Here is a 22,828-nt window from a genome sequence, read left to right on the forward strand (position 1 = left end):
AAAGGCTCTACACATTTCTCTCAGGCTGTTTCTCACAAGTGGAAAAACTGGCTCGTGATCAGAGGATGGACAAAACTAGGACGGAAAGGTTGGTTTGCTGAAAGTCCTGCATTTTTTTGTGCGTGTCCATGTCAATTAATGTACGTCTGAGTGGTCCGAGTAAGGATTAATAGCCGGAATTCCTTTGTATGTTTTCATTTTGTTGGTTCTGAGTTACTAACCTTCACTTAGAATACAGGATACAGAATTTTAGTCAGCTTTTTCGAAATATTTCTGAACGCTTGGTTATTAATTATATCACGGTTATTTAGAGCCTAGAAAATATGCTATTACTGCTATTACTACAACAAGAACCACCGCCAAAACTAATTAGTAATAATAAAAGTGAGAAATAACCATTTTCTCTATGTAGAGTTGCAGGAAAAGAGTGACAGCCTCAGTTATTAAAAAAAAAACAACTTTAAAAGTTCACTGTGCAGTGTTTTGTAATTGTTCAGAAAGGTACATCTCTTCTCACTGTTATCCAACTAGGCCTTTATCCCTCGTCCTTGGTCCTATTCATATTTGTACTGCACCTTAACAAGAAATTCCTGATCGTACAGCAAAACTGCGCACTGAAATTGTAGTTCTGATAGACTGCGGAATTCATTTAAATGTGGTCATAATATATTTTCTTAACAATAAAAATACTACGGCTGTGTAGCATGTCAGAAATATAGTTCATGATACAATACAGGTGATTCTCAGAAACGCGGATTGTTGAACCGACTGCGACACGATTAGAGGATGTAAAATATTTTCTTACTAATATTTTAATTGGTTTACGACAGCTAATGTAAAGCCATTGTTTACCTTGAAATGAGCTAATGCGGGGGGCTGGCCACAGGGGGGCGCTAAAGAGGGGGCGTTTCCACTACGTCACATGTCCGCACCATCCTTCGGAGTTGACGGCCCCTTTAAGAAAGCAGCTCCGGTTCTGGCTCTGGTTCTAATCAACAAGCGACGAAGACGACCGAGCTGGTACCGACAAAGTCTGGGCCGAGGAGGCAGCTCACCTCAACCGGAGGTCCGCAACGGAGGTTTTTCCACCGCCACCCCCCCAGCGTTAGACAGCGTTGCCTTCTTAACCGGAGGAAAGAGACTATATTTCGTCTGTGTCTGCAAACGAGCGGATGTGGCCGGGATGGATGCACCGATTGAGCGGGCTTCACCGTGACTGGCGCCCGGAGCAGCAGGTGTACTGACGGATAAGAGGACCAAAGGCAATCTCGGGGTTCATGAAACTTTGCTACGATTTACGTGCTGGGTAAGAAGCACATTTCCCCCCCCTTTTTTTTTTTTAATCCGATTTGCGACTATCTGTCGCCAGAGTAAATTAAAGGTATTGGCCTGATTGTGGCGAGAGACAAATCTGGGTTTAAATGTGGGATCTGCTTCTGTTACAGATAAAAATAAGTGTCAGAAATGCGGCTGAGATGGGCCTGTTGTCAGCTGCAAGTCAGTCTTTCTGCAACCCGAGTCACGCTTGCATGAGCGATCAGAGCCCTTTTCAGCATTTCATCGGTTGGAATTGGGCGCAAAGTTCGCTTTTTTAGCATCAGTTTAGTCTTGTTTTACTGTCTTCATCAACTCTTAATATTTCGCTTTCTGACAACTGCATGCAACAGCAAACACGTGGGTTTGAAACGTGTTTGAACGGTATTGACAGTAACGTATCCTAAAACTTTAAAACCCCAAACCCCAGCCATGCGGACATCTCCTGAGCTTAATAAATGCTCGTTTATCGTGGATACCACCTTGTCCTCCCGTCCCACAGCAACTGATAATTTGCTTTCACTTTGCTCTCAGCCATCATCACTGAAGGAAGGGACAGATTGACCTGTTGTTGGGCCACTATTGAGTCCCAGTTTATGCAACTGCTCGGTCCAATAACCCGAGCAGAGTCGGATGGAAGCTGCAGCGAGGACAGAAAGAGCTGAAACCCCAAGGTCCAAATCACCCAGGACACGTGTCCTTCCTGGTGAAGACAGTGGAAGACGGAGACGTCAACAGGTGGCAGCCTGAGAGAAGTTGTCTGCACAGAAGCCTTTATCTTTATTTTCCTGCAAAGGGACGCTTCGGATTTAAAGCTGTCGATCAAAGTCACAAAAGTGAATCGATGAACTTGAAATTCGGCATAAAAGCCTTTTTGTAGCAGCCGGTTTGTTTTTATCACTGATTTCATTTTCAAAAAGGAAAGAAAAACTCTTTAGTTCGTTTCTCTAAAAGCTTCCTGTTTATCGTGTGTGTGTGGGGGGGTGACCTTTAACATGTCTTTGCATGGAAACCTAGCCTTCATGATTTATCCTCGTGGGTGGAATTGAAGACGATTCTGTTGTATCTGAACGATGTTGGACCTTTCTGTAGCGCTCAGGGTCCCGACTGTCCGTCGTCCACTGTCGTTGGACCGTCCTGCTGGAGCTCCTGCAGACCGTGTTCTAATCAACGCGATGCAGTTTTTCCACTGCTCCCAGTTCCCGTTCATGCATGGTTGAGGGGCATCAGTTGTATTCAGGGTAATTATAGAAAGAGCTACTGGACCACGACCCTTCGGTGTGGACATGGCCACGGGCGTTGGACAGTAAAGAGCACCTGACCTGGAACTATAGTAGTGTTGCTGCCCAGCTGAGTGTATGTTGCCCGTCGTTTGTTAGAGCCTTTAATAATGTGCAGGAAAGATCAACGTCTTGCTTTTTAAATGCAATAATCGCCTGTTACGTGAGTTGTTGTTTATTTTCTGACCCTACGAATATTCCAAGATCCTCATTGATTTTCCTGCAGTTTCAATGTTAATAACCCTTGAATGGAGTTTTAGGGCCAGTTTTTGCTGCTGCAGGTGGTTCCTATTTTTGATGAGTGAGCTTTAAACAGGAGGGACGGTGGTTTATGGCAAAGGCTGCTGTGATCCAGCGTAACCTCCTGCCGGGGGGGTCGTTAGCAGAAGCTAACAGTCATGCCAACGACCAGCGGACACACAACCGCTCAGCTGCTAAAAATCCAACATTTGCGTGGTTTTGTTGGTCGTCCGTCCATCGACGGGTTGAATCGGTGCAACCTGGCGGAGCTGCGGCGCCAACAGGCCTGATACACAATCAGGGGGCCATTGTGAGAACAGACGTCCCCCTAAGCAGGTGTGTGGACACAAGCAGTGGTGGTCAGTCAGCTGCCACTCGGAGTATTCTCACGCTTTTAGCACCTTATTGGTGTGGATTTTCAACGCGTTAATGACCCTCTGTCTGCCTGTATTGGCTTCCATTGGAAGCCCCAATGGGGGCGTTAATCCTGCTTTTACTTTAAATAAAGGGGAGCTCCGTAGTTTAAGAATTGTTTTGGTTCTGTCAATATTCAAACAATGTCAGCAACTATTCTAGCGTTTCAATCACCAAAACCAATAAGTGGGCTCGGCTTTGGGGCGGTTAAAGGACAAATAAACTTCCCTGCAGTTTTAGTTTGTGTCCTGGAGTCTTGCATCCAAGTGCTGTTGTCCCATAAAGTCCTGTTGTCCCATAAAGTCCTGTGCTCTCTGTCTCCACAGGGTTGCCGTCCACCATGTTAAGGTAAAGCCCAGGTGCGCGGTGTTGACCATGCTAAAGCGCCTGGACAAGATCCGCTTCCGAGGCCCCAGGACGCGAGACGACTTCCCGGATCTGGCGGAGTCGCCGCCCGCCTCCGACAACGAATGTAGCGACGACGTGCAGCCGAAACCTCGGACTGTGCGAGACACAGAGGACCTCCTGCGAGACCCTGTGAGCGTAGTCCTGCGTTTTTATTTAATTATCAAAACACAATACCCAGAAAATGACTCTGATCTGGAGTCAAGACCGATCTCTCTAATTTGCTTGTATTCCAAGGAGAACGCCTCGTTAATGGAAGACGAGGACAGGAAAAAAACATTTATATGATAGAGGAGAAAATTAGATTGAGCTGGCAATAAACAGGGGAAGTGGAATCAGCGGCGAGATGGAGAGACGGGGGATCGTTGGAAAGAAAAATGGATTAAAGGAGAGGAAGTGATAAAGGAGGTTAGAGGACCGGAATGGTGCCTCGGATGATCGGATCTCTGGAGGAGAGGACGGTGATGAAGAGATGATTTCCAGATGTCCGCGTGTTCCTATTGCGTCCAGTGAAATATGTGTAAGCGTGTCATTACGTCTGATGGCCTCGCAGCGAGGTGTAATGCTGGTGGATCCATGCCTGGATGAGAAACATCCCTCTTCTGGATCCTCTCAGTGTTTAGGTGAAAGTCTTATTGTGCAAAGGCGGGGGAAAAAAAGCCTTTTTGATCCTTTTAATTTGGCGATCTACCCCCGTAACGTGTCCTGCGAGGGCCCGTAATTGCTTGTACGCGTTCTGCCCCCATAGGCGCACCAGCGCGGGAGCCGAGCTGGTGTTGTGAGTCTGTGCGTGCGCCAGTGTTTGGCTGCACGAGCTCATTGGGGAGGCTTCTCCCACATCATGGCACTGATGAGTCACGCTGCTGAGCCCTAAAATAGATCCAGGCTGGCTTTTATCCCTGCTGGGACACACACACATGCATGTGCAGCCACATACACCATGCATGTGAAACATGCGCTCTATTTCCTGAGACGGAATCATTATTTTGGTCGATGAGATCATTGATTTGGGTGTTATTTTCACACCTTCATCACCCCCTGTATTAAAGGAGGACATGTTTCAGCCTCTCCTGCTACATCAGAGCCTCCCTCGCCGTGTTTGCCGTGGTTTCCCACCTCATCATCCATAATAAAAGATGGGGATCTTTGATGCTTCTGATGGAATTAGGAAGAACCAGATGTTCAGAGGGTGGGGGTGGGGGGGGTCTGTGTATATGTTTAGTTTCTGCTGTGTTGCCCTTTTGAAAGAGCATCTTTGACACCGTTTATCCAAAAGGAGCCCCAGGTTACAGCCTCGCTGCCTGTTGTCTGTCCATAAACTCTGGCTGCAGTTCAGCCTGTTGCTCCAATGGTTGGATGAGCGATCGGGAGAGAGGGCGGCGACGTGGAGCAGCGACCCATTAAGGAGGAATTGTAAAAGGCTCCGTCTCTCCTCTGAGCTCAGACGCTTCTTGAATGTGGGTTTGTTTTTTAGTCTTGGCGGTGTTTCTGTTGCGCCGGATGCAGCTAGAATTCAGTCGACGTAGCATGTGGTCCTCTGCAATACACGGCGGTTGACCCCACGCTGTTGCGTAAGAGCGTCACATCAGAGAGGAGGGGGTGGAGTAGGGGTGCATAGTAATTAATCATCTGATAATTATGCTGGTCGTCGAGGCTTGACACACTCTGATAATCAGGAGGTGGGGATATTACATAAGGTGCACTTCCATTATCCGCCATCTTTAAGCCAAACCAACAGCAATTTGGATGATTCTTCAGTCCAAGCAGGGACAATTAGAATCTGGACCCTTCCAATGCAGCAGAACCTCTCCTCACTCCCAACGTCCGCTCCTTTCATCTCCCGTCTGCCTTCCCTTCTTTATCCTCCCGCCTCTCTTTAATTCTTTGAAGCGTCCTTATAGTCAGGGACACCCTCTGAGTTTCAAGTGTCTCCCCACCAGCCCGTCCTCTAAAGCTTTGGGCCGTCTCCCAAAGCACATTTTTTCAGGTCAGTGACAGTTTTTTTCTCTGTCATTCTCCTTCCTGCAGAGCCCGAGACGTGTCTACAGAAACCATGCTGCTCTCTCTCTCTCTCTCTCTCTCTCTCTCTCTCTCTCTCTCTCTCTCTCTCTCTCTCTCTCTCTCTCTCTCTCTCTCTCTCTCTCTCCTCTCTCTCTCTCTCTCTCTCTCTCTCTCTCTCTCTCTCTCTCTCTCTCTCTCTCTCTCTCTCTCTCTCTCTCTCTCTCTCTCTCTCTCTCTCTCTCTCTCTCTCTCTCACTCATTCTCTGTCGAAGCTGCTGCAGCATGACTCGTTTTTTTTTTTTTTAAAGGACCCTGGATGCAGCCTTCCTCTCGCACAGCCGTCACTCGTCCCCTTTCATCCCTCCTTTCTCCTGCAGTCGTCACCTCTTAATCATTTCCTTCCGTCTACGTTTATATATGGCGATGTTGCTAGATAAGCGTGTCACGGTGAAAACCCTGTTGTCAGTGCTGTGACTCATCACTGAGGCTCCAGTCAGAAGACGGGGATTCTCTCTCTCTCCCCCCCCCCCTCGTCTCACTCCTGCTGGACCTATTCAGGAGAGGGGACGTTGGTGTGAGTCACGCTAATGTTTGCATCGGCTCTAAAGGATTCCGTGCTTATCTAATACACGTTTTTTCTGAATTTAATCCTAATTACTTTTCATCCCGTGACCTTTGTTCTGCGTCTACATCTGTGTCAGTAAGTTGTGTGTGTGTGTGTGTGTGTGTGTGTGTGTGTGTGTGCAGGCGGGTTCGGGGTCTCCCACCATGGCTGCTAACAACCAGGACTTTCAGAGGTCGGAGTCAGACAGACTCAACGAGGTTAAAGGTCACTTGGAAATAGCCTTACTGGAGAAGCATTTCCTACGTGAGTATGCATTAAATCCCCATTAATCCCATCCCTTTAAAAGGTTAAAGTGCCTTGTTTATTGTCGTTTATTTATTAAGAGTTGTGCTACTGTGATGATGTTGTGGTTGCTGCTGTGACCTTTACTTCTGGTTCCATCTGTGACCAGCCTCAGACTCCTCCCACTCTACTCACACTTGTCACACCAGTATCCTTTACTGGGATGCTGGCTGTCCTATACTGCGCGGGGTATTAATAGTGTGCAACAGACTGTGAAGTCCCCCCCCCCCCACTGTCCAAGAGGGTGGGAGCCTGTGAGTGTGGAAAAGAGTACCTCGGGCTGTTTCCTTTCTCTCTGCCTCTGCTGGAGCTGCAGAGTCGGGATTCTTTGTCATGTGGCCGTCGTGCGCTGTACAGTAGATTGGCTCTCCATTCTTGGAGCTACCTTCATTTTTTCTGTCTCTACATCTCATCACTTCTCGTATCCAAGTGTCTGCTTGGCAGAACCTGCTGAAGTAAAACACCTGAGTGTAGATGCACTTTAATAAAATATGCCTCACCATCAACCGTGAGGAAGCTGGTTCTAGATCTTCTCCGTGTGAACTCTCGCAGCCTCCTCCTGCTCCATTATGCACTTTTCTCAGTTTTGTCCACCTCTAGTTCTGTTTTCTGGAGTAATTGGACTCAGAACACTGGTGCATGACACTCCATTACCACCTTATGGAGTCTCAGACTGTCTGCTCCGGCCCTCTGCTGTGAATTCTCTTACTACAACTTTCTTTTCCTTCTTAATTGTGTTCATGCTTTATTTTATGTGGACTCTTTATTGTCAGTTACGTGTAAGTGGTTGCATTACATGCTCGGCTATAGTTACTTAAAGATAAAGAGATTAGTCACGGGGGACAATAAGTTTGTTGTTGCAAGATGTTTGGGGTTTATGTGTTGTGTAACAGCCTTTCTGGAAAATGCATAATATATGTACACAACATGTTTTGAAAGGACAAGCCTGATTAACTCCAAGGAACTTGTGTATTCAAAGGCATATGTTTCTCAATGTTGGTAGCATTATTCAACTAATATATATGAGCTATATATGAGTGACTATAAGCTTGTTTTTTAATCCTCTTTAAGGTAGCAGAAATGCATTCAGTGGCTGGCGACTCCTTCACAATAAAAGCCTCCAAGTGGTTTAAAAAGGTGCAAAACCATGAACATAACAACCAAAAACACCCTAAATATTTCAGGACCGTGGATAGAGGCGAGTGCACGGTGGTCTGCTTTATTTATTATACTGACACGGCCTCGATTGATGAGATGTCAATAATGTTGGAAAATACTTCAAAGATCTTAGCTGCCTGCTTTGATTTTGTGCTTATTCATTGAACGGCTCGTCAGTGTTCCTTCAGAGTGAGCTTCTAAAGCTCCTTGGATCTCTTTCACACTTGGAGTGAGCAGAGTGTGGGCGTGTTTCTGCTCTCTTTCACGCTCCCGCTGACGTCTGTCTCCGCACGGCCTAAAATAAAGCCGGGGCCCACGCTGTAGCCCAAAACAAACACGCTGCTTAAGTGTATTGTCTCCGGCTTTCACAGGAGGTGTGAGTTTCCATTCCAGCTGGTGCGGGCGTGTATGTGCTGGGGCAGGCCTCTTCCCCGTGCATCTGGTGTGATTGACCAGTGCTATTCTGAGAACTCTTTATTGGTTAATTTGTAACCATGTTTCTGGCTACGAGGTCCTAGAGTGGCTGGCTTACACCATAGTAGTGAAGGTGATTGGGGTTTTTCTTCCTCCCTTCTCACAGGCCCTGGTTTAGTCCGGAGTGTTTGCATGGGGAGGCTGTGGGCAGATTCAGTGTTTTTTTTTTTTTTTAAATCAACCACTTGTCAGTGAACATTCTCATTAATTAAGAGAGAGTCAATATTTCCTCATGACTTGGCACAACTGTTTGTGTGTGTGTGCGTGGGTCTGAAGTAATTATTTCAGTGTGACGGGTTTTGTGCCTCTTTATTCCCTCTGTCCTACGTAACACTGGTGGAAAAAGAATAAGCTATTCATTGTCTGACTATAATGGTTGTAACTGTACAGCTGTGGGATGTACATGTTAAACTGATGAAGACCTCTGGGTGAACTGGTCGTCCAACTGGGGCTAAAATGGTACCACAAGATCTCAACTCATGTAATCACCACAAGGCCTAATGTGCTAAGCTTCTATTGCTTTTGTTCTTTGGCTTCTCTTAGTTCCCACTGGCTTTTAGTCATTTTTGCCATCCTTTTCCCTTTTTTGCTCTTTTTATTAAGGTGTGTTTTTGTATTGCACAGACCAAAGTTGGCCTCTGATCTACTGGCACGCGTGCAGGAAACTAAACCAATATCTTGTTCTGTTTATCATTCACAGCCTTATTCAGCAGACTACGTACAGATTGTCTCATTGCACTGTGTAATAGTGTAATAGACATGCCCGGATTTAATTGCCTTTATTGGATTTACCACTACGAATCCCGCAGCGTATGAGTGACCCACGCTAGAGAGAGAGCGTCTCCTCTTTTGAGGTCACACATCGAAGGTCACTGCAGGGAAACGGGCCTGGATCTGTGCAGCACAGGGACGGATCGATACGCTGTTCTAGCTGCTCTCCCGCTTCACATTAGACATAGATACACAAACATGCAGGCAGGCATAAAGCCACAGAAACGTAGTTATGTCATGAACTGTCCTCACAGCACATTTCACCACGAGTGCTGTGAAGTCCACGTCTAATATTCAGTTATAATGCATCAGTTTTTTGGTGGAACTGGTCATATGAGGACTGCTGGACTGCCTCACCGAGTCATTACATGATTGGAAATGATCGAGGAAGTGATTGAGTTTTCTGTTCACGAACGGTGATTAAGACTCATTTTCCACGGACGGCTGCACCGTGAGGAAAAGCCTTTTTTTAGCACCAGCTCGATGGTGTGTGAGGCAGAAATGACCACCAATGGGTTTCTTTAAATAAAAGTCCGTGCCGCTTTTACTGATTAGCAGCAGAGCAACAGGCTGTCATGTGGTTGCTGAGATTAGCTTCAGGGGCACGTTGACAACGTGTTGCTGTGTGTCTGCGTTGGAGCAGCTCACAAATGTGAGAGCTAGCCTTTCAACTCTCATTGTTCCCCGAATAAACAGTCGCTGTTGCGAGTAAGAAACTGCTCTTAACCAGATATCTGTGTTGTGATTCCAGCTTTCTGCACAGATGTTCTCTTTCCCACTAACTCATCACTGGATTATGCAACCTGTTATTTTCTTTGGATATTTATTACATGACTCTTTCCAAACACGGAATTTTCAAATGCAGAATCTCGGCCATCCGAGGCGGGAGAGGGTGAATATAGTCGGAATTGTCTCCACAGGTTCCCTGTCAGGACGTCTGGCTCTGTGCCCTGTAAGGAACAAGCAGTCGGCGACGAGAGCAGGAGAGGAGAATCCCGAGTTTAACTGGCAAATGAAATCGATGCACAGACAGAGGAGGACAAGCATGAACAGTAAATGAAATCGCTCTGGAATATCTGGAAAAGAAGGAAGCCCGGTGGACAATAAATTGAAGCTTTAGCTCAATTAAATAGCACCGCTCGCTTTTTAGCATTAGGCTTCATTTAAATTTCTGCACTTTCAGCGTTTTGAACTGGAACTTTTCCATCTATAGTTGTTCCATTTCTGTTTAGAAGTGAAACAATGTGAGGCCAGTATGATGCTGTAAAGTCCGTCTCTCCCTCCCTCCCTCTCTTTCTTGCCTTTGAACTCCCGTGCCCCCACCTTGTTCCAATGAAAGGAGCCATTGTCTCTGACCCGGATAGAAAAAAACCTCACAGTGCTTCTCTTTGAGGTTTTAAAAACACGGCCTGCTTACACAGAGAGCGATTTGCCCGCTCGCGTGTACAGTACTGACGCACGCAGCCGCGTGTGGGGGCTTCAGTGCCCCAACGTCAACACCTGCTACACCCGTACCGATGGTCCCACGCACACGGCACCTAAACACAACTAGAAATTCAATCCACAACATGAACACGAATAATGTGCCACTGTTAATGTGCTCAGAAATCAGATTCCCAGCCCTCTCAGCCCGCTGGTCACCCAGGAAAGCCCCACCTCTCCCCACTTCCCCTGCCCTCCTTTTCACAAAGTGGACTAGGGAACCAATGCCGATCACTGACCATCACTCTCGGTGTAGTGGCCCGGCAGAACAGTTCCTTTTGTTGCTTGTGATTAGTGGAGGGGATCCGGTCCCTGAGATCTGCTTGGTCTTCAGTGAACATGGGTCAGATTGATCTGGTTTAACAAGCTGGAGAACTTCAAGAAGCTCCAGCAGAGCTGGAGAACCTGCAGCCCTGGCTCAGATTCAAGAAGGAACCAAGGCGGCCGCTCTGCCGTCCAGCACCTTTGCACCAGGGTCCGAACGGCTGAGGAGGCGGATGGGTTTTCTCAAGATGGAGGAATACACCATTGACAGCTTTGAGCTGCTTTACAGTGGAGCTGTGGATAAGATCAAAAGCCACAAGAGTAACCTCAACCTCAGTAAGTTTAACGTTACAGTGGACCTGTTAGTTTGACGTCATTACCTGCTGAACGTCGGACGCATCAGCAGCTTCTACCACGACTTCCAGGCGACCAAACCTAACGTGAGATGGACTATTTTATGGTGATGTAAAGAGGCACTTTAAAGAGCCCTTAATGCCGCGTGTTTTCCCTGCTGTTGGCTAATATCACATTCTGCATGTGATGGTTACAGACTGCTCGTGCTTGTCACACACTCGCAAATCCTCACTTCCCAAAACATTTTTTTTTTGCACAATCTACGAAATAGAAAAGGGAGATTTCTGCTTTCAGCCAGTTGGAAGTTGGTTATGTGAAAAATGACTTGATCATTTTCTGATTTTGCTGTTGGTAGATGTAAACTTGTATTTTGGGTAGATCGATTATGTAGTTAAATAATATATTTATATTGAGAGCCGCTTCAGGACATAATTTCAATTGAATTTGCATTTTTATGCCCGACGCTTGATTTATGTGGCGCAATTCTCTTCTGTGATCACACATCTGCAGCTTTTCCTCCAGTTATTTGAGTCCAAGAGCTGATAAATACATTGACAAAAGAGATTCTATGTTGCCATTTGTCAAACTTGGTCTGATTAGTTTTAATCAGAATTATGGGAATGTTTCACACAAGACTGGGGCTTAAATATCAGACTGTGACCACTCAGTGTTTGGATTCATCCACCCTTAAATATTTCAATGTAATAGAATCTACTGTCGCACCTCAACAGAGCAAGTGCACCACATTAGCTTCCCTCGGCTCAATCATGTCCTTATTCACAGATTGTGGGTTGCTTTTCAACATTTATTAGCAGATTTTTAAATATATTTTTCTCAGATTAACATGGGAGAGATGAGCAGTTCTTGTAAATGACACCTCCTGGCTCTGCAGTGCTTAATCCCATCTCTGACACTGATAAATAGTGTAGTTACGAGGTTACGTAATGGCCAAAGCTGCCTTGTGATATAGTAACACAGAATGGAGAATTAATTATAGAAACACCAGTGAAGAGCATTCCAATTTTAGATACTAATGGGCGTGCTGACACAATTATTAATGTGGTGTTTTGATGGAGAGGAGGAACAACTATGCTCATTGTTCTTTGTCCTACACACATAATATCTCCCCAAAGTATTAAAGAACCCTGATGAACCTGAGGAATCTCTATTCCTGGTGTTGAGGAGGAAACGTTGGGTGGAAGGAAGGAAACTGCTCTAGTAGAGAGACGGATACATTACCAGGGCAGGAAATTGAATGTGTGCAGGAAGTGAGCGCTAATTAATGATAGCGCGATGTGAGAAGGGTGGATCTTGTGTTCGGTTTAGGGCTCTATTATACCTGATATTTAAGGAATAAACATATTGCTGTGTCTACTGTGTTATCACTCCAACTTTGTTGTTACTAGAGTGCCACTGGCACGCCATCAGTGTCCTTCATACATTCATTAAAGCGCCAGATGTCCCTTACAGTCTGCACCACCCAGGGTGCATCACTGCTACTGATATCCATTTGTGTAATAGGTTTATAGTTGGCCTTGTATTTCCTGGCACAGGATAACCTAGCCAGTGTTAAGCTGCTTAGCCCATAGCAACCTTTGGTTAGCCTTTCTCTCTCTGGTCTTGCACACACTGGCTCCCTCTGTCCTGTCCTCATACATAAATGATACAGTCTTACTGTAGCAGGCATCTAGACCCAGGCAGATGGAATAAGCCAGTGGAGCTGGGGGCGTGAGAAGAGTCGTGTTACACTGATGAATCAAGAGGATAGAATTATACTTGCACTGCAGTTCGCAGTAAATGCATGACTGTCTGTCTGCATTAGCAGGACCAAAAAGCAGTTGCTGATTTGTTAGCTGCTGCGATGAATGTTTCATTATTGCAAATTGGTGAGAGGAGGAGTGATGTAAGAAACTCGCAGCTCTATATGCAACTCTTCCTCCTGTGATGCGGGGAAGATGTCAAAGGTGGTCTGAAATCGAGCGCTCCTCAATCTCCCTCCAGTTTAGTAGCAAACCAACATGAGACAAACGCCGTGTGTGCTGTGATGTCTGCCTGCAAAGGTTCACGGTGCCGGTCTGTGTTTGTGTGGTCGTTTAGAGGAAGAGCTGAGGAAGCTGCGAGAAGAGACCAACGTGGACTCTCTGCGACAGGAACTGGACAGAGAACGGAGCAAGAGACTGGAGCTGGAGCAGAAGATGAACGAGGTGGTCAAGTCCAGGTGAGAGAGCGTGCACGCCGAGGTCTCGGCCTGGAAGTCAAGTGAATATTACCCGAACCGCTCGGTGACGGCCTCTGAAGTGAATCGAGCACCGCTGGTTTGTAGATCAGCTCACTGAAGAGGATCATTTAGGACTAAAGAGCATCCTCAGAGTGCCAGGAAATTCCTGCTGACAGAGCAGATGACGATAACCTTGATGATCATGATTGTTCATGGTGACGTTCGTAGAAAAATAGTCATTCCAAGATGCGATTTCACAGTCTTAGATTTTTATCATCATGACTGCGGTGTAGTTATGCAGAATACTGACCCAGAGGAAACGACACAACACTTAATGTCTGTATCTGCACATCAGCACCACACCAGATGTTGCTATAACAAGGTCCTGCTTGACAGGCTGGTAGGTCACAAGGTGGAGAGTGTGTGTGTGTGTGTGTGACTGAAAGAGCAACGACAGAAGAGTCACACACCTTCTGTTTCAGCAAGTTCTCCCTGTGGCACCGCAACTAGGCCCGTGTCAATAAAAAAAAAGGGTTTACCTCTAGATGATGCACCCTTCGTTTGTGTGTGTGAGATCAGATCAGATGATGCTTCTCTGTCTGCCAATGGGAAATTCCACTGGTGCTCTCCAAATGATTACAGGCGCGTAAACACGGCGTGAAGAATGCAAACCCTTGGAAGAGTTGAACTAATGAACCACGCTGTGGGAGTTTGCTTCAGTTCATCTTATCAGCGGATCCTGTGCAGCTCGATACAAGTGTTTACCTTCATAGCTCCTGTAAGAAAATGCTTTAAAAGCCAAGTGCTGCTGAATGATGTTAAGAAGGTTCCCTGACGTGTGTGTGTGTGTGGGGGGGGGGGGGGCGTGGGTGTGTGTGGGTTGAAACTGTAAAAATTGCCGTTAAACAGTTGTTGCGTCTCTTCCCTTCAGGCTGGAGGACTCTCCACCACAGCCTCCTCGGAAACAACAGTCGCCCTCCAACAACGGAACTGGTAAGAGGCCAGTTGAGACGGAGGAAGGGTGGCCAAAAAGGCTGGGTCACCCAGGATGGGGCTGGCAGGAAATGAGGGGAAGGAAGACCTTGACGTGTTTTGGGTGTGGGAGTAAATCAAGTGTGTTTGGAGGGGAGGGGAGGTTGTAGCTCCAGGACATTTGGTGCATGAAGGTGTGGGTCCATTTATCTGCTGGATCCAGAACCTCCTCTTTGCCATAAAAAAAGTGTCCGACATGCAGAGACACAGTTTCATTAATCACATCTCATGACTAAAGTCCTACAGGGCTTGGGTTCCACCGGTACCGAAGAGGCACAAAAGTTTTGGACATCGACTGCATTCGTCTATTTTGAGACTGAAGTTGGTGTCATTGAATATCAGTCTGACCTCCAGTGACCTCCAGTGCCCGTGTGTGCAGACAGTGTTGGTTTTAGAGAGAGGTCCAAGGGGGAGCCGGGGGCTAATTTAAGAAAGTGGGTTATGCAATACATGTGGACCACTTTATGTAGGACAGACATCTATCTGCTGGACTCTTCTGGTGCTGCTGGGTCCAGGAGTGGAAAGAAGTGGGTTTGACATTCACGCTCTCAGCCCAGCATGACAATCATGTGGTTAGCAGACGCCCGCTGCTCACTTCAGCACTATGGCGTCACCCCCTTCCGAACCCCCGGTTCTAATTTGGCCGCATTTGTTGTTCCTGTTTAAAAAGGAATGGCTTGTCCTTATCAAGGCTAAGCAAAGGTGATGTTTCTGCATCTTTCAGCAGATAAGCAGCAGAAGGAAGTCTGGAGCTCGCGGCTGCAGAAGTGGCTGCATGAGCGATTTGGGGTTTATATTGAAGACTTCCGCTTTCAGCCGGAGGAAAGCACAGTGGAGGCAGAGGAACCGCTAAGTGCTAAAAGGTGGGTGAGAGTTGTTCTTGAAAAACAACGTTAACGTGCGCTGCCGGCTGTGTTACGCAGCTTCAGAGCCGCCAGCGGAAGACGGAGGCGCTTTTCTCCTCTCCAAAATTCCCTTTTTTCCCCGTTTGTAAAGACGAGTGAGTCATGTCAGACAGCTGAAGGCCGAACCGCCCTCCTCTCCTCCAGCATACGATGCAGCTCGGCTGAATGCGACTCTGACCTTTACTCTTTGTTGCTTCGTTCTAGGTTAACAGAAAACATGCGGCGGCTCAGTAAGTATTCAGAACAGGTGTACAGGTGTAGTGATGGAAGGACCAGTCACGGCCTGAACGTGACTCTGGTTTATCCTCCTTCCAGCTCAGTCACACACACAATGCAGCAGTTCTAACATGCGTCCCTTGTTTGTCAGAGCGAGGAGCCCGACCCGTCACCAACTTCTTGAGGAACCTCTCCGCCTTATCTAACTGGCACTCTGTCTACACATCAGCCATTGCCTTCATTGTGAGTGTGCACCTCATTTTCCCAGTTTTTCCCGTGGATGTGCTGTATGAAAGCGCTGTGATGCCGCGACTGTGCGTGGAGACGGTGCCGGTTCGTCGCTCTGGGCCACGAAATATGAGGAATCGTGTGTAAATGTTGTCTCTCCTGCCTGCAGATCTACATGTACGCCGCCTGGCACGGCTGGGCGGTCCCCATGTTACTCTTCCTGGCCATTCTGCGCTTGTCTTTAAATTACCTCATTGCCAGGTAAAAACCCTCTGCAGCTTTAGCAACCGTCGTGGTCATGTTGCTGTTGTCATGGCAATTTTACCCGTGAGATAAAAAATCCTGTGTTGTCTTCTCAAAACTTTTATGATGATGTAAGGTCCGCCCTAATGGTTGCTATGGTTGCGCGCCTTCTCTATTCTTTCTAAAAGCCTACATGAGCTGCCGCCTTTGCACAGCCGAACCGGCCAAACCTCCGTTAAAACGCACCTTGTTCTCTTCCTCTTCCTGTGTTGCAGAGGTTGGAGGATCCAGTGGAGCATCGTGCCTGAGGTCTCTGAACCCATGGTACGGTCCCCTTCCCGTCTCTGTGTCAGGAGGAAGCCCGGCGAACCTCTAACTTCTCTCCTTGTCTCACTCAGGAGCCTCCAAAGGAAGATCTGACAGTTTCTGAGAAGTTCCAGCTCGTTCTGGACGTTGCACAGAAAGCCCAGGTAGGACGCGGCTCCGGCACCAGCGCTCACACACTCGGAAGCATCACCGGCTCATCTCCCGCTTCCTTTCCTTACAGAACCTCTTTGGCAAGATGGCAGACGTGTTGGAGAAAATAAAGAAGTGAGGACGGAACATTGCGTAATTGCACTGGAGTAACCTTTGACCACTTGTTTGCTTTGCCTTCATCAGCCTGTTTATGTGGGTGCAACCTGAGAGCACCAGGAAACTTTACATCTGCTTGTGGGTGGCTTTCATCACCTCCTGCGTCCTGCCCTACAAACTCATGGGCTTCATGATAGGTGAGACACGCTCACACAAACCTTCTTTTGCCTCATGCGAGGCCCTTTTAAGCTTAGATTGTGTAACTTTTCGTGTGTTTGCGAGCGGCTGCTGCAGGCTCTCAGCTTACTGGTCAGCTGGTTTCAGTTACACCTATTTTCCAATAATGCGTCTCACTCGCGAGCCTGCGTAAGATGCTTAAAACATGACAAACTTAGGGCAGAGTATTATGGATGTTTTGTGCAGAAATTCACATGATTGTATTTTCCTTCTGTTAGGCTCATTTTTGTGTTCACTTGCAAGAAGGTTCAGAAGGAAACTTGTTTGTCTACGATAGAGGCTTTTTTTTGGAGTTGTTGTCGGATTTGCTGGGCGGTAGCTGACTGTTCCTTTTCACCTGCGCTCCAGGTCTGTACGGCGGCATCAAATTCTTTATCATAGACTTCCTGTTTAAGAGCTGCCCGAAGCTGCGAGACAAGTACGACACCCCTCACATCGTGTGGAACAGCCTCCCCACAGACCCGCAGCTCAAAGAGAGGATCAACGCCACCGTCTCGCGACGGGTAAGAGGGCAGGAACACACGGGGAGCATTAAACTGAGGGTGTAACGTAAAAATATGTTTGAAATGCAGGATTATCTCTGACATAATGGAGTTCTATGGCCTACACGTGGCCCGCTTAATCTCCAAAGGAGTCCGTGGAGGACAAATTTGAGCATGTATGTAACAGAAGCAGCGGAGGGGGTAAAGTTTGAGCCACAAGTGGCCCCGATTAGACGATAACAAGCAAGAGTTATGGGTGTTCTTCGCTGGTTTGGGTTGGACTTTCTGTCCGAATGATGTTCGAGACGTTCAGGATCGTGAAGCGAGGGGGCGGTGATCTAAAGCTAACGCTGAGTTTTAATGAGCTGGTTTCAAAGAGAAGCGACGGGGCTTCTGTCAGTCTCATCCGTCAGCGATTGGCCACAGCACCGTGCGTCGTTCACACACCCGTTTGAACATGTGAGTGCACGAGTGCCTCTGCTGTGTGACAGCTGTGCTCTGTTGTTTCTCTCTCAGCCCTCAGGCATTGAGAAGGTAGGGGCTCTGATGTGTCTCCCTTTGATTCCCATGATGCACCTGGGCACGACGCTAGCTCGCCTCGAAGCGCGTGTGCTTGTGTGCGCGTGTGTGTGCGTTAGATTGTGTGAGACACCTTCAAGCTGACCTTCAGTGTTTGTGGACAGAATGGATCAAAATGTCACGACGATGTCGCCCGTTTTATCCCACGAAATCTGCTACACGGAGACTTTAGGTGACATTTTGGATCCATTAACATAGTTGCTGTTTGAGAAGTAGCAGCGTGTTTGCTGAGTAGTTAGAGCCCCTGTAGAACACAGTAACGTAGCGTCAGCTCAATAAACCCACCCTCTTCTGGATTAAGTGAACAATTGCTTTTAAGAATCACTTATGTGCCCTAATTAATTCAGCTAAAACTTTGTACAAGTGAATTTTTAATTTTTAATCAGCCACAAACTAAGGATTTGCTGCCTTTAAATGCATGTCAGGAGCTGAGCTGCAACACTTTGCACTTCCTCAGAGCTGAGACAGATCGTCACACCCTTCATCCTTCTCCTGTCCCCCCCCTGCTCCGTCTCCCCCTCCAGGTTCAGCCGGTGGTCTCCAGGAGCAGCCTCTCCACTGTCCCATGTGGGGTGAGCAGAGAAGAAGAGGCGGGTCGCTCTCACAGCACCAAAAAGGGAGCCTTCCATGAAATCTTCAACCTGCAGGAGTCAGAGCGCCCACTGGCGGGTGAGTGCGGGTACTGCAGCTCATGGTAAAACAGAATTAAAAAAAACTGAAGCGACTTTTATGTAACAGATTTTATAAAACTTGTATGAGTGTGTCTATAATTTCTTTGCTGTGTGTGTTCAGTGTGTGAGAATGGCTGGAGGTGTTGCCTCATCAACAGGGACAGGAAGATGCCCACAGACTACATCAGGAACGGAGTTCTCTACGTCACAGAGAAGTAAGTAGGACTTGTCTCTCAGGAGGACAGGTCTGATCTTTAAATCTGCGCCTGCAGAAGGGAGACAAAGACTCCTGAGGACTCTTTAGCCCAATATTTACTGTCATTCCATCCCAGTTTTCTCCCTCGTGTCAGTCAGTCGCTTCGTTCTGAGATTTAATTTCTTTTTTTCTTCCAGTTTATCTTTTGGCTCTTTCAGCTGACGTTTATTCCCTTCTCTCCGTTAGTTACCTGTGCTTCGAGAGCTCCAGTTCCAAATCCAGCAGCTCCAAAAAGAATAAAGTGATCAAGCTGATGGACATCACTGACATCCAGAAGGTAAAGCTCCAAACATCCCTCCGGGAGTGGACATGAAGTAAATATCCACAGGCCACTTACGCAATTCTGAAATTTCCAGTACAAAGTGCTGTCAGTCCTTCCAGGAAGTGGGATGGGTATCTCCATAGCAACTCCTTCCACACAAAAGGTGGGTTTCACCCTCCAAATGAGGAAGACGCTAAAGATCTGGGACGTTTTGAAGACGATGGCTCTTCCTAGATGTTTCGGTGACACACACCCGTTTGGTTTTTTCAGCCGTTGGTGTTTGGTGCCATGATTCACAGAGACGAAGCCTTCGAGGCCATCTTCACACAGTACATGAAGATCGTGACCACCACCAAACCACCGGCCACCACCGAGCTCTAGACCACGTCCCAGGATGCTTCCACAGCTGGACGGGGACGGCGGGGCCTCCGTGGACGCCAGCGGACTGGAGGAGGTTCCCGCAGTATCGTTGATGAGGCCTCCCGTCTCTCGGACACGGGCGTGCACGGTCGTGACGTAGCTGCGGCTTCTAAGACGAGCGAGAATCAGTGTTTTCTATCGGCAGCCGGTGAGGAGAGCTGGTCCTCCCCCACCTGACCACGACTGGTTCACTCGTTTGTGTTTGGGCTCGAGAGAAGCTCGTAAATTTCATCAAGTGGCTCTTTTTCCTTTTCTTTTTTTAAGCCCTTCAGCCAGTGAAGTAAAGACGCGAATATCATGGAACCACTTGCAAGATTAACAGTCTGTCTTTTTTTTTTTAGATTAATAAATGAGAACGTGTGACGTTCCACGGCTGCTGTAATCCCTGTTTTTTGGGGGCTGTTGCGTTATAGCTGTCGGGATTTGGACGTGCGATCGCTTTAAATATGTAGTGACTTTTTTTTTTTCTTTTTCAAAATTGCCTTTTTTTTAAAAAAAACGGTCTGCATCCGTCGGTTACTGTGACGACGCACTCGCTGTTAGACGTCTGTGTCGCCGTGTTTGGTCGTAAAAAGCTCCGTTTCAGCCGAGGTCAGTGTTAGCCGACAGTTAGCCAGCGCAGGTCACATCCGGCTGGTCAAAGCACAGCATATTAACGACAACCATCGAAACTGAGCGTAAACGGCGGTCCCTTCGTCTCCCGGTGGATCTCAGATAGTCGGAAATTCTGGATTTATGAGGCTTTCTAACGGGAAGCCTGAATCGTGAGCTGGGACGTGGTTCAGCATCACCACTTTGGTGTAGAAGGAGAAGAGCCGCCGGTGTGGACGGAGGATTTAATGCTCAGATTGTTGTCGGCGGCGACGGTGGCCCGTGGCAGCACATCCAGACAGGAAATCCTCAGTATTCACGTCCAGTTTGGGAATATTTATCCTCCGAAAATGAATTGTTTTGTGCCTAAAACCAGCCCAAATTTGCCCTGATTGATACAGAAATCTGGTCGAAGGTGTCAGGAGACCTTCAGCCTGCCGCCGCAGACGAGAACGTGGCTTTATTTCCCGACGCCGTCACCGAGCACAAAGCTGGTCTTGACTCTTGCGCAACAGGCGTGCGTGTGTTTAATGCCAAACCAGACGCGTCGGCGTGTCCGGCCTGGAGGACGGGCTCGCCGTTCCCGTCCACGCTGTAGTTTCACACCTGTGAATCCAAACCCGAAGGGAGACCTTGGCATTGACGTTGAAATCCTGCTCATTTTAACGCCTTTTTAGTTCCCTCGCTCGCTGTTCAAATCTCAAGGTATCTGACAGTCTTCTGTCATCGTACTGGAAGAATCTGCCCGGCTGGATATGAAGTTGCCTCAGAGCAACGGACCAGTTCAGCGACGCTACATTGGTTTTTCTTTTGATTCATAGATGGGTTTTTTTCTGCCTTCCCAGATGTGTGTTGTTATTTTTTTGTATTTGGGTTGCTTTTCAACCATGAATGGACTCTTGAGCAGGTAACATCCCACCTGCTGCTGTCGTAGTCTTACAGCTTTTACCTGAAGCCTTTTTGGAATCTGTTGATTTTTGAAGAACGGCTCCGAAGAGCTGCAATCAGAACAAAGCACAGAATGTATCACCGTCTAATTGTCTTGCTTCCTTTTCCTCTTTTGCCAAATCTGCCATATTCTCCTTAAATTGTGTTTACAGATGGTTGTGCGTTTTGGGTTGGTTCTTTTTTCTAAAGCCCAGTTTGAGTTCCTCTGGCTGGAGTTATGAAGACTGGACCGCTGCTCCTGCCTCGTTGCCCCGCAGCTCATGGTCCCCGCACCCTTTCTGCCCCCTTTCGTCCCACGGGGACCCGCAGGGGCAGCAACAGGAGCAGTGATTCCGACTCCATCCAGCATCTCAAATGTAGTGACGTGCAGAGGGGAGATGGTGGGACAGGAACCATCGGTGCTTTGACGCAGTGAGCACTTATTAAAGCACCTAATAATAATCCCGACAGCCCACGCTGGTTACGAGAAAGGGCCAGAATCATTTCCAGCCTCTAATTTCGCAGAACAAATTACACAGGGGTCAAATTAATCACTTTTTGAAAAGGGGAGGGGGGATGTGGCCCCAAAACACCGCTTCAACGTGGATGCAGATTTCCCAATTTTAAAAATCCTTCAGCTGCTCACACACCTGCCATGATGATGATGAAAAGAGGCATTGGCGATGCTGCTGTTGTCCTGTTGGTGTTGTTGCTGCTGTATTACCGCTGTAACTGTTGAGTTAACGCTTTTGTTGGACTCTCCCGGGGCTCCTGTCGGGCTTTTACACCCCCTGTAATGATCCATCTTCAGGCTGCCGTCAGCCGTCGTGACTGGAACTCATTTAAACTGATGAAATAAATGGAACTGCAGTTATATTTTCCGGACTGAGACGGTCCTGCTCAGACGCAAATGGAAGCCAGGAAATTGCAGAGTAATTTCATCATCTGTGAAACTAATTTCTTTTTCCCTCCTTTTTATGTCTGAATTTGTACACAGTTTATAGAAATGTACAGTGAGGAAGAAAAAAAAACTTGACTGCAGTTTTTAAGACGTCTATTGTGAAGGATAATGTGATGTACATTTTTTTAATTTAAGTAAATGAATTTAACGTATTGAGCCGTGCCTGGTTTTGTTCGCCCGCAGTACCGGTGCGCTGCCACTGGGTGGCAGTGTTGGGTCGCGTAAGGACACCACTTTAAATGTTACACGTTAAAATGTAAAATGTTATAGGTTTATTTCAGCGCAAACAACAAAAAATCGCATTAATTTATTTGATTTATCAATCAACAATAAAGGGGGTGTTAAAGAATTCAGGGAACCTTTTCATAATAACTTGATAATTGTTGCTTTTGTGTTGTTTGTTGAATTCAAGATTCAAGGTTTACTTTATTCATCCCCGTAGGGAAATTGAATTGTAGTAGCAGCCTACACATGGAGGAATATAACTGTATCTACAAAGTATAGAAATAGAATAAATAAAACACAAATAAGATTAGAACGTGGACAAGAATAAATTACTTTTACTAAAATCCACCACCATCTCCTTGGTCTTGGTCACATTGAGCTGCAGAAGGTTCTCCCTGCTCCACCTAACAAAACTCTCCCCAAGTTCCCTGTATTCATCCTCTTGTCCATTCTCCACACATCCGACTATGACTGTGTCATCCGGGTACTTCTGGAGGTGACGTGTCTCAGAGTGGTACTGGAAGTCAGCTGTGTAGGTGGTGAACAGAAAGGGGGAGAGCACAGTTCCTTGAGGAGCTCCTGTGTTGCTCATCAGGGGGTCGGACGCACAGCTCCACAGTCTCACAAACTGTGGTCGACCTGTCAGGTGGTCCTCGATCCAAGAAGCAAGGGGATCATCCATCTGCATCTTCTCCAACTTAGCCCTCAGCAGTCTTGGCTGGATGGTGTTGAAGGCAG

The 22,828-nt window shown here is 47.2% G+C and overlaps 1 protein-coding gene across 4 annotated transcripts; it reads left to right on the forward strand.

The window, feature by feature from the left end:
* Window positions 1-22,021, forward strand: gramd4a (GRAM domain containing 4a). 4 transcript variants are annotated; one of them, XM_029825883.1, is made up of 19 exons: window positions 1-88; window positions 3,575-3,785; window positions 6,402-6,522; window positions 13,162-13,282; window positions 14,214-14,275; window positions 15,042-15,177; window positions 15,424-15,449; window positions 15,587-15,678; window positions 15,833-15,924; window positions 16,182-16,230; window positions 16,305-16,376; window positions 16,454-16,497; window positions 16,567-16,676; window positions 17,065-17,219; window positions 18,302-18,446; window positions 18,570-18,663; window positions 18,891-18,981; window positions 19,061-19,129; window positions 19,237-22,021. In XM_029825883.1, the coding sequence occupies exons 1-19, from the start codon at window positions 66-68 to the stop codon at window positions 19,345-19,347; spliced, it is 1,824 nt and encodes a 607-aa protein (XP_029681743.1). In that variant the 5' UTR covers window positions 1-65; the 3' UTR covers window positions 19,348-22,021. The 4 variants fall into 4 exon arrangements, with proteins under 4 accessions (XP_029681743.1, XP_011615658.1, XP_011615656.1 ...); XM_011617356.2 differs by having other exon boundaries at window positions 2-88; window positions 15,039-15,177; XM_011617354.2 differs by lacking the exon at window positions 1-88 and adding an exon at window positions 955-1,306 and having other exon boundaries at window positions 15,039-15,177.
* The last annotated feature ends 807 nt before the right edge of the window (window positions 22,022-22,828 follow it).

The sequence above is a fragment of the Takifugu rubripes genome, chromosome 18 (assembly GCF_901000725.2).
Source record: "Takifugu rubripes chromosome 18, fTakRub1.2, whole genome shotgun sequence".
NCBI lineage: Eukaryota > Metazoa > Chordata > Actinopteri > Tetraodontiformes > Tetraodontidae > Takifugu > Takifugu rubripes.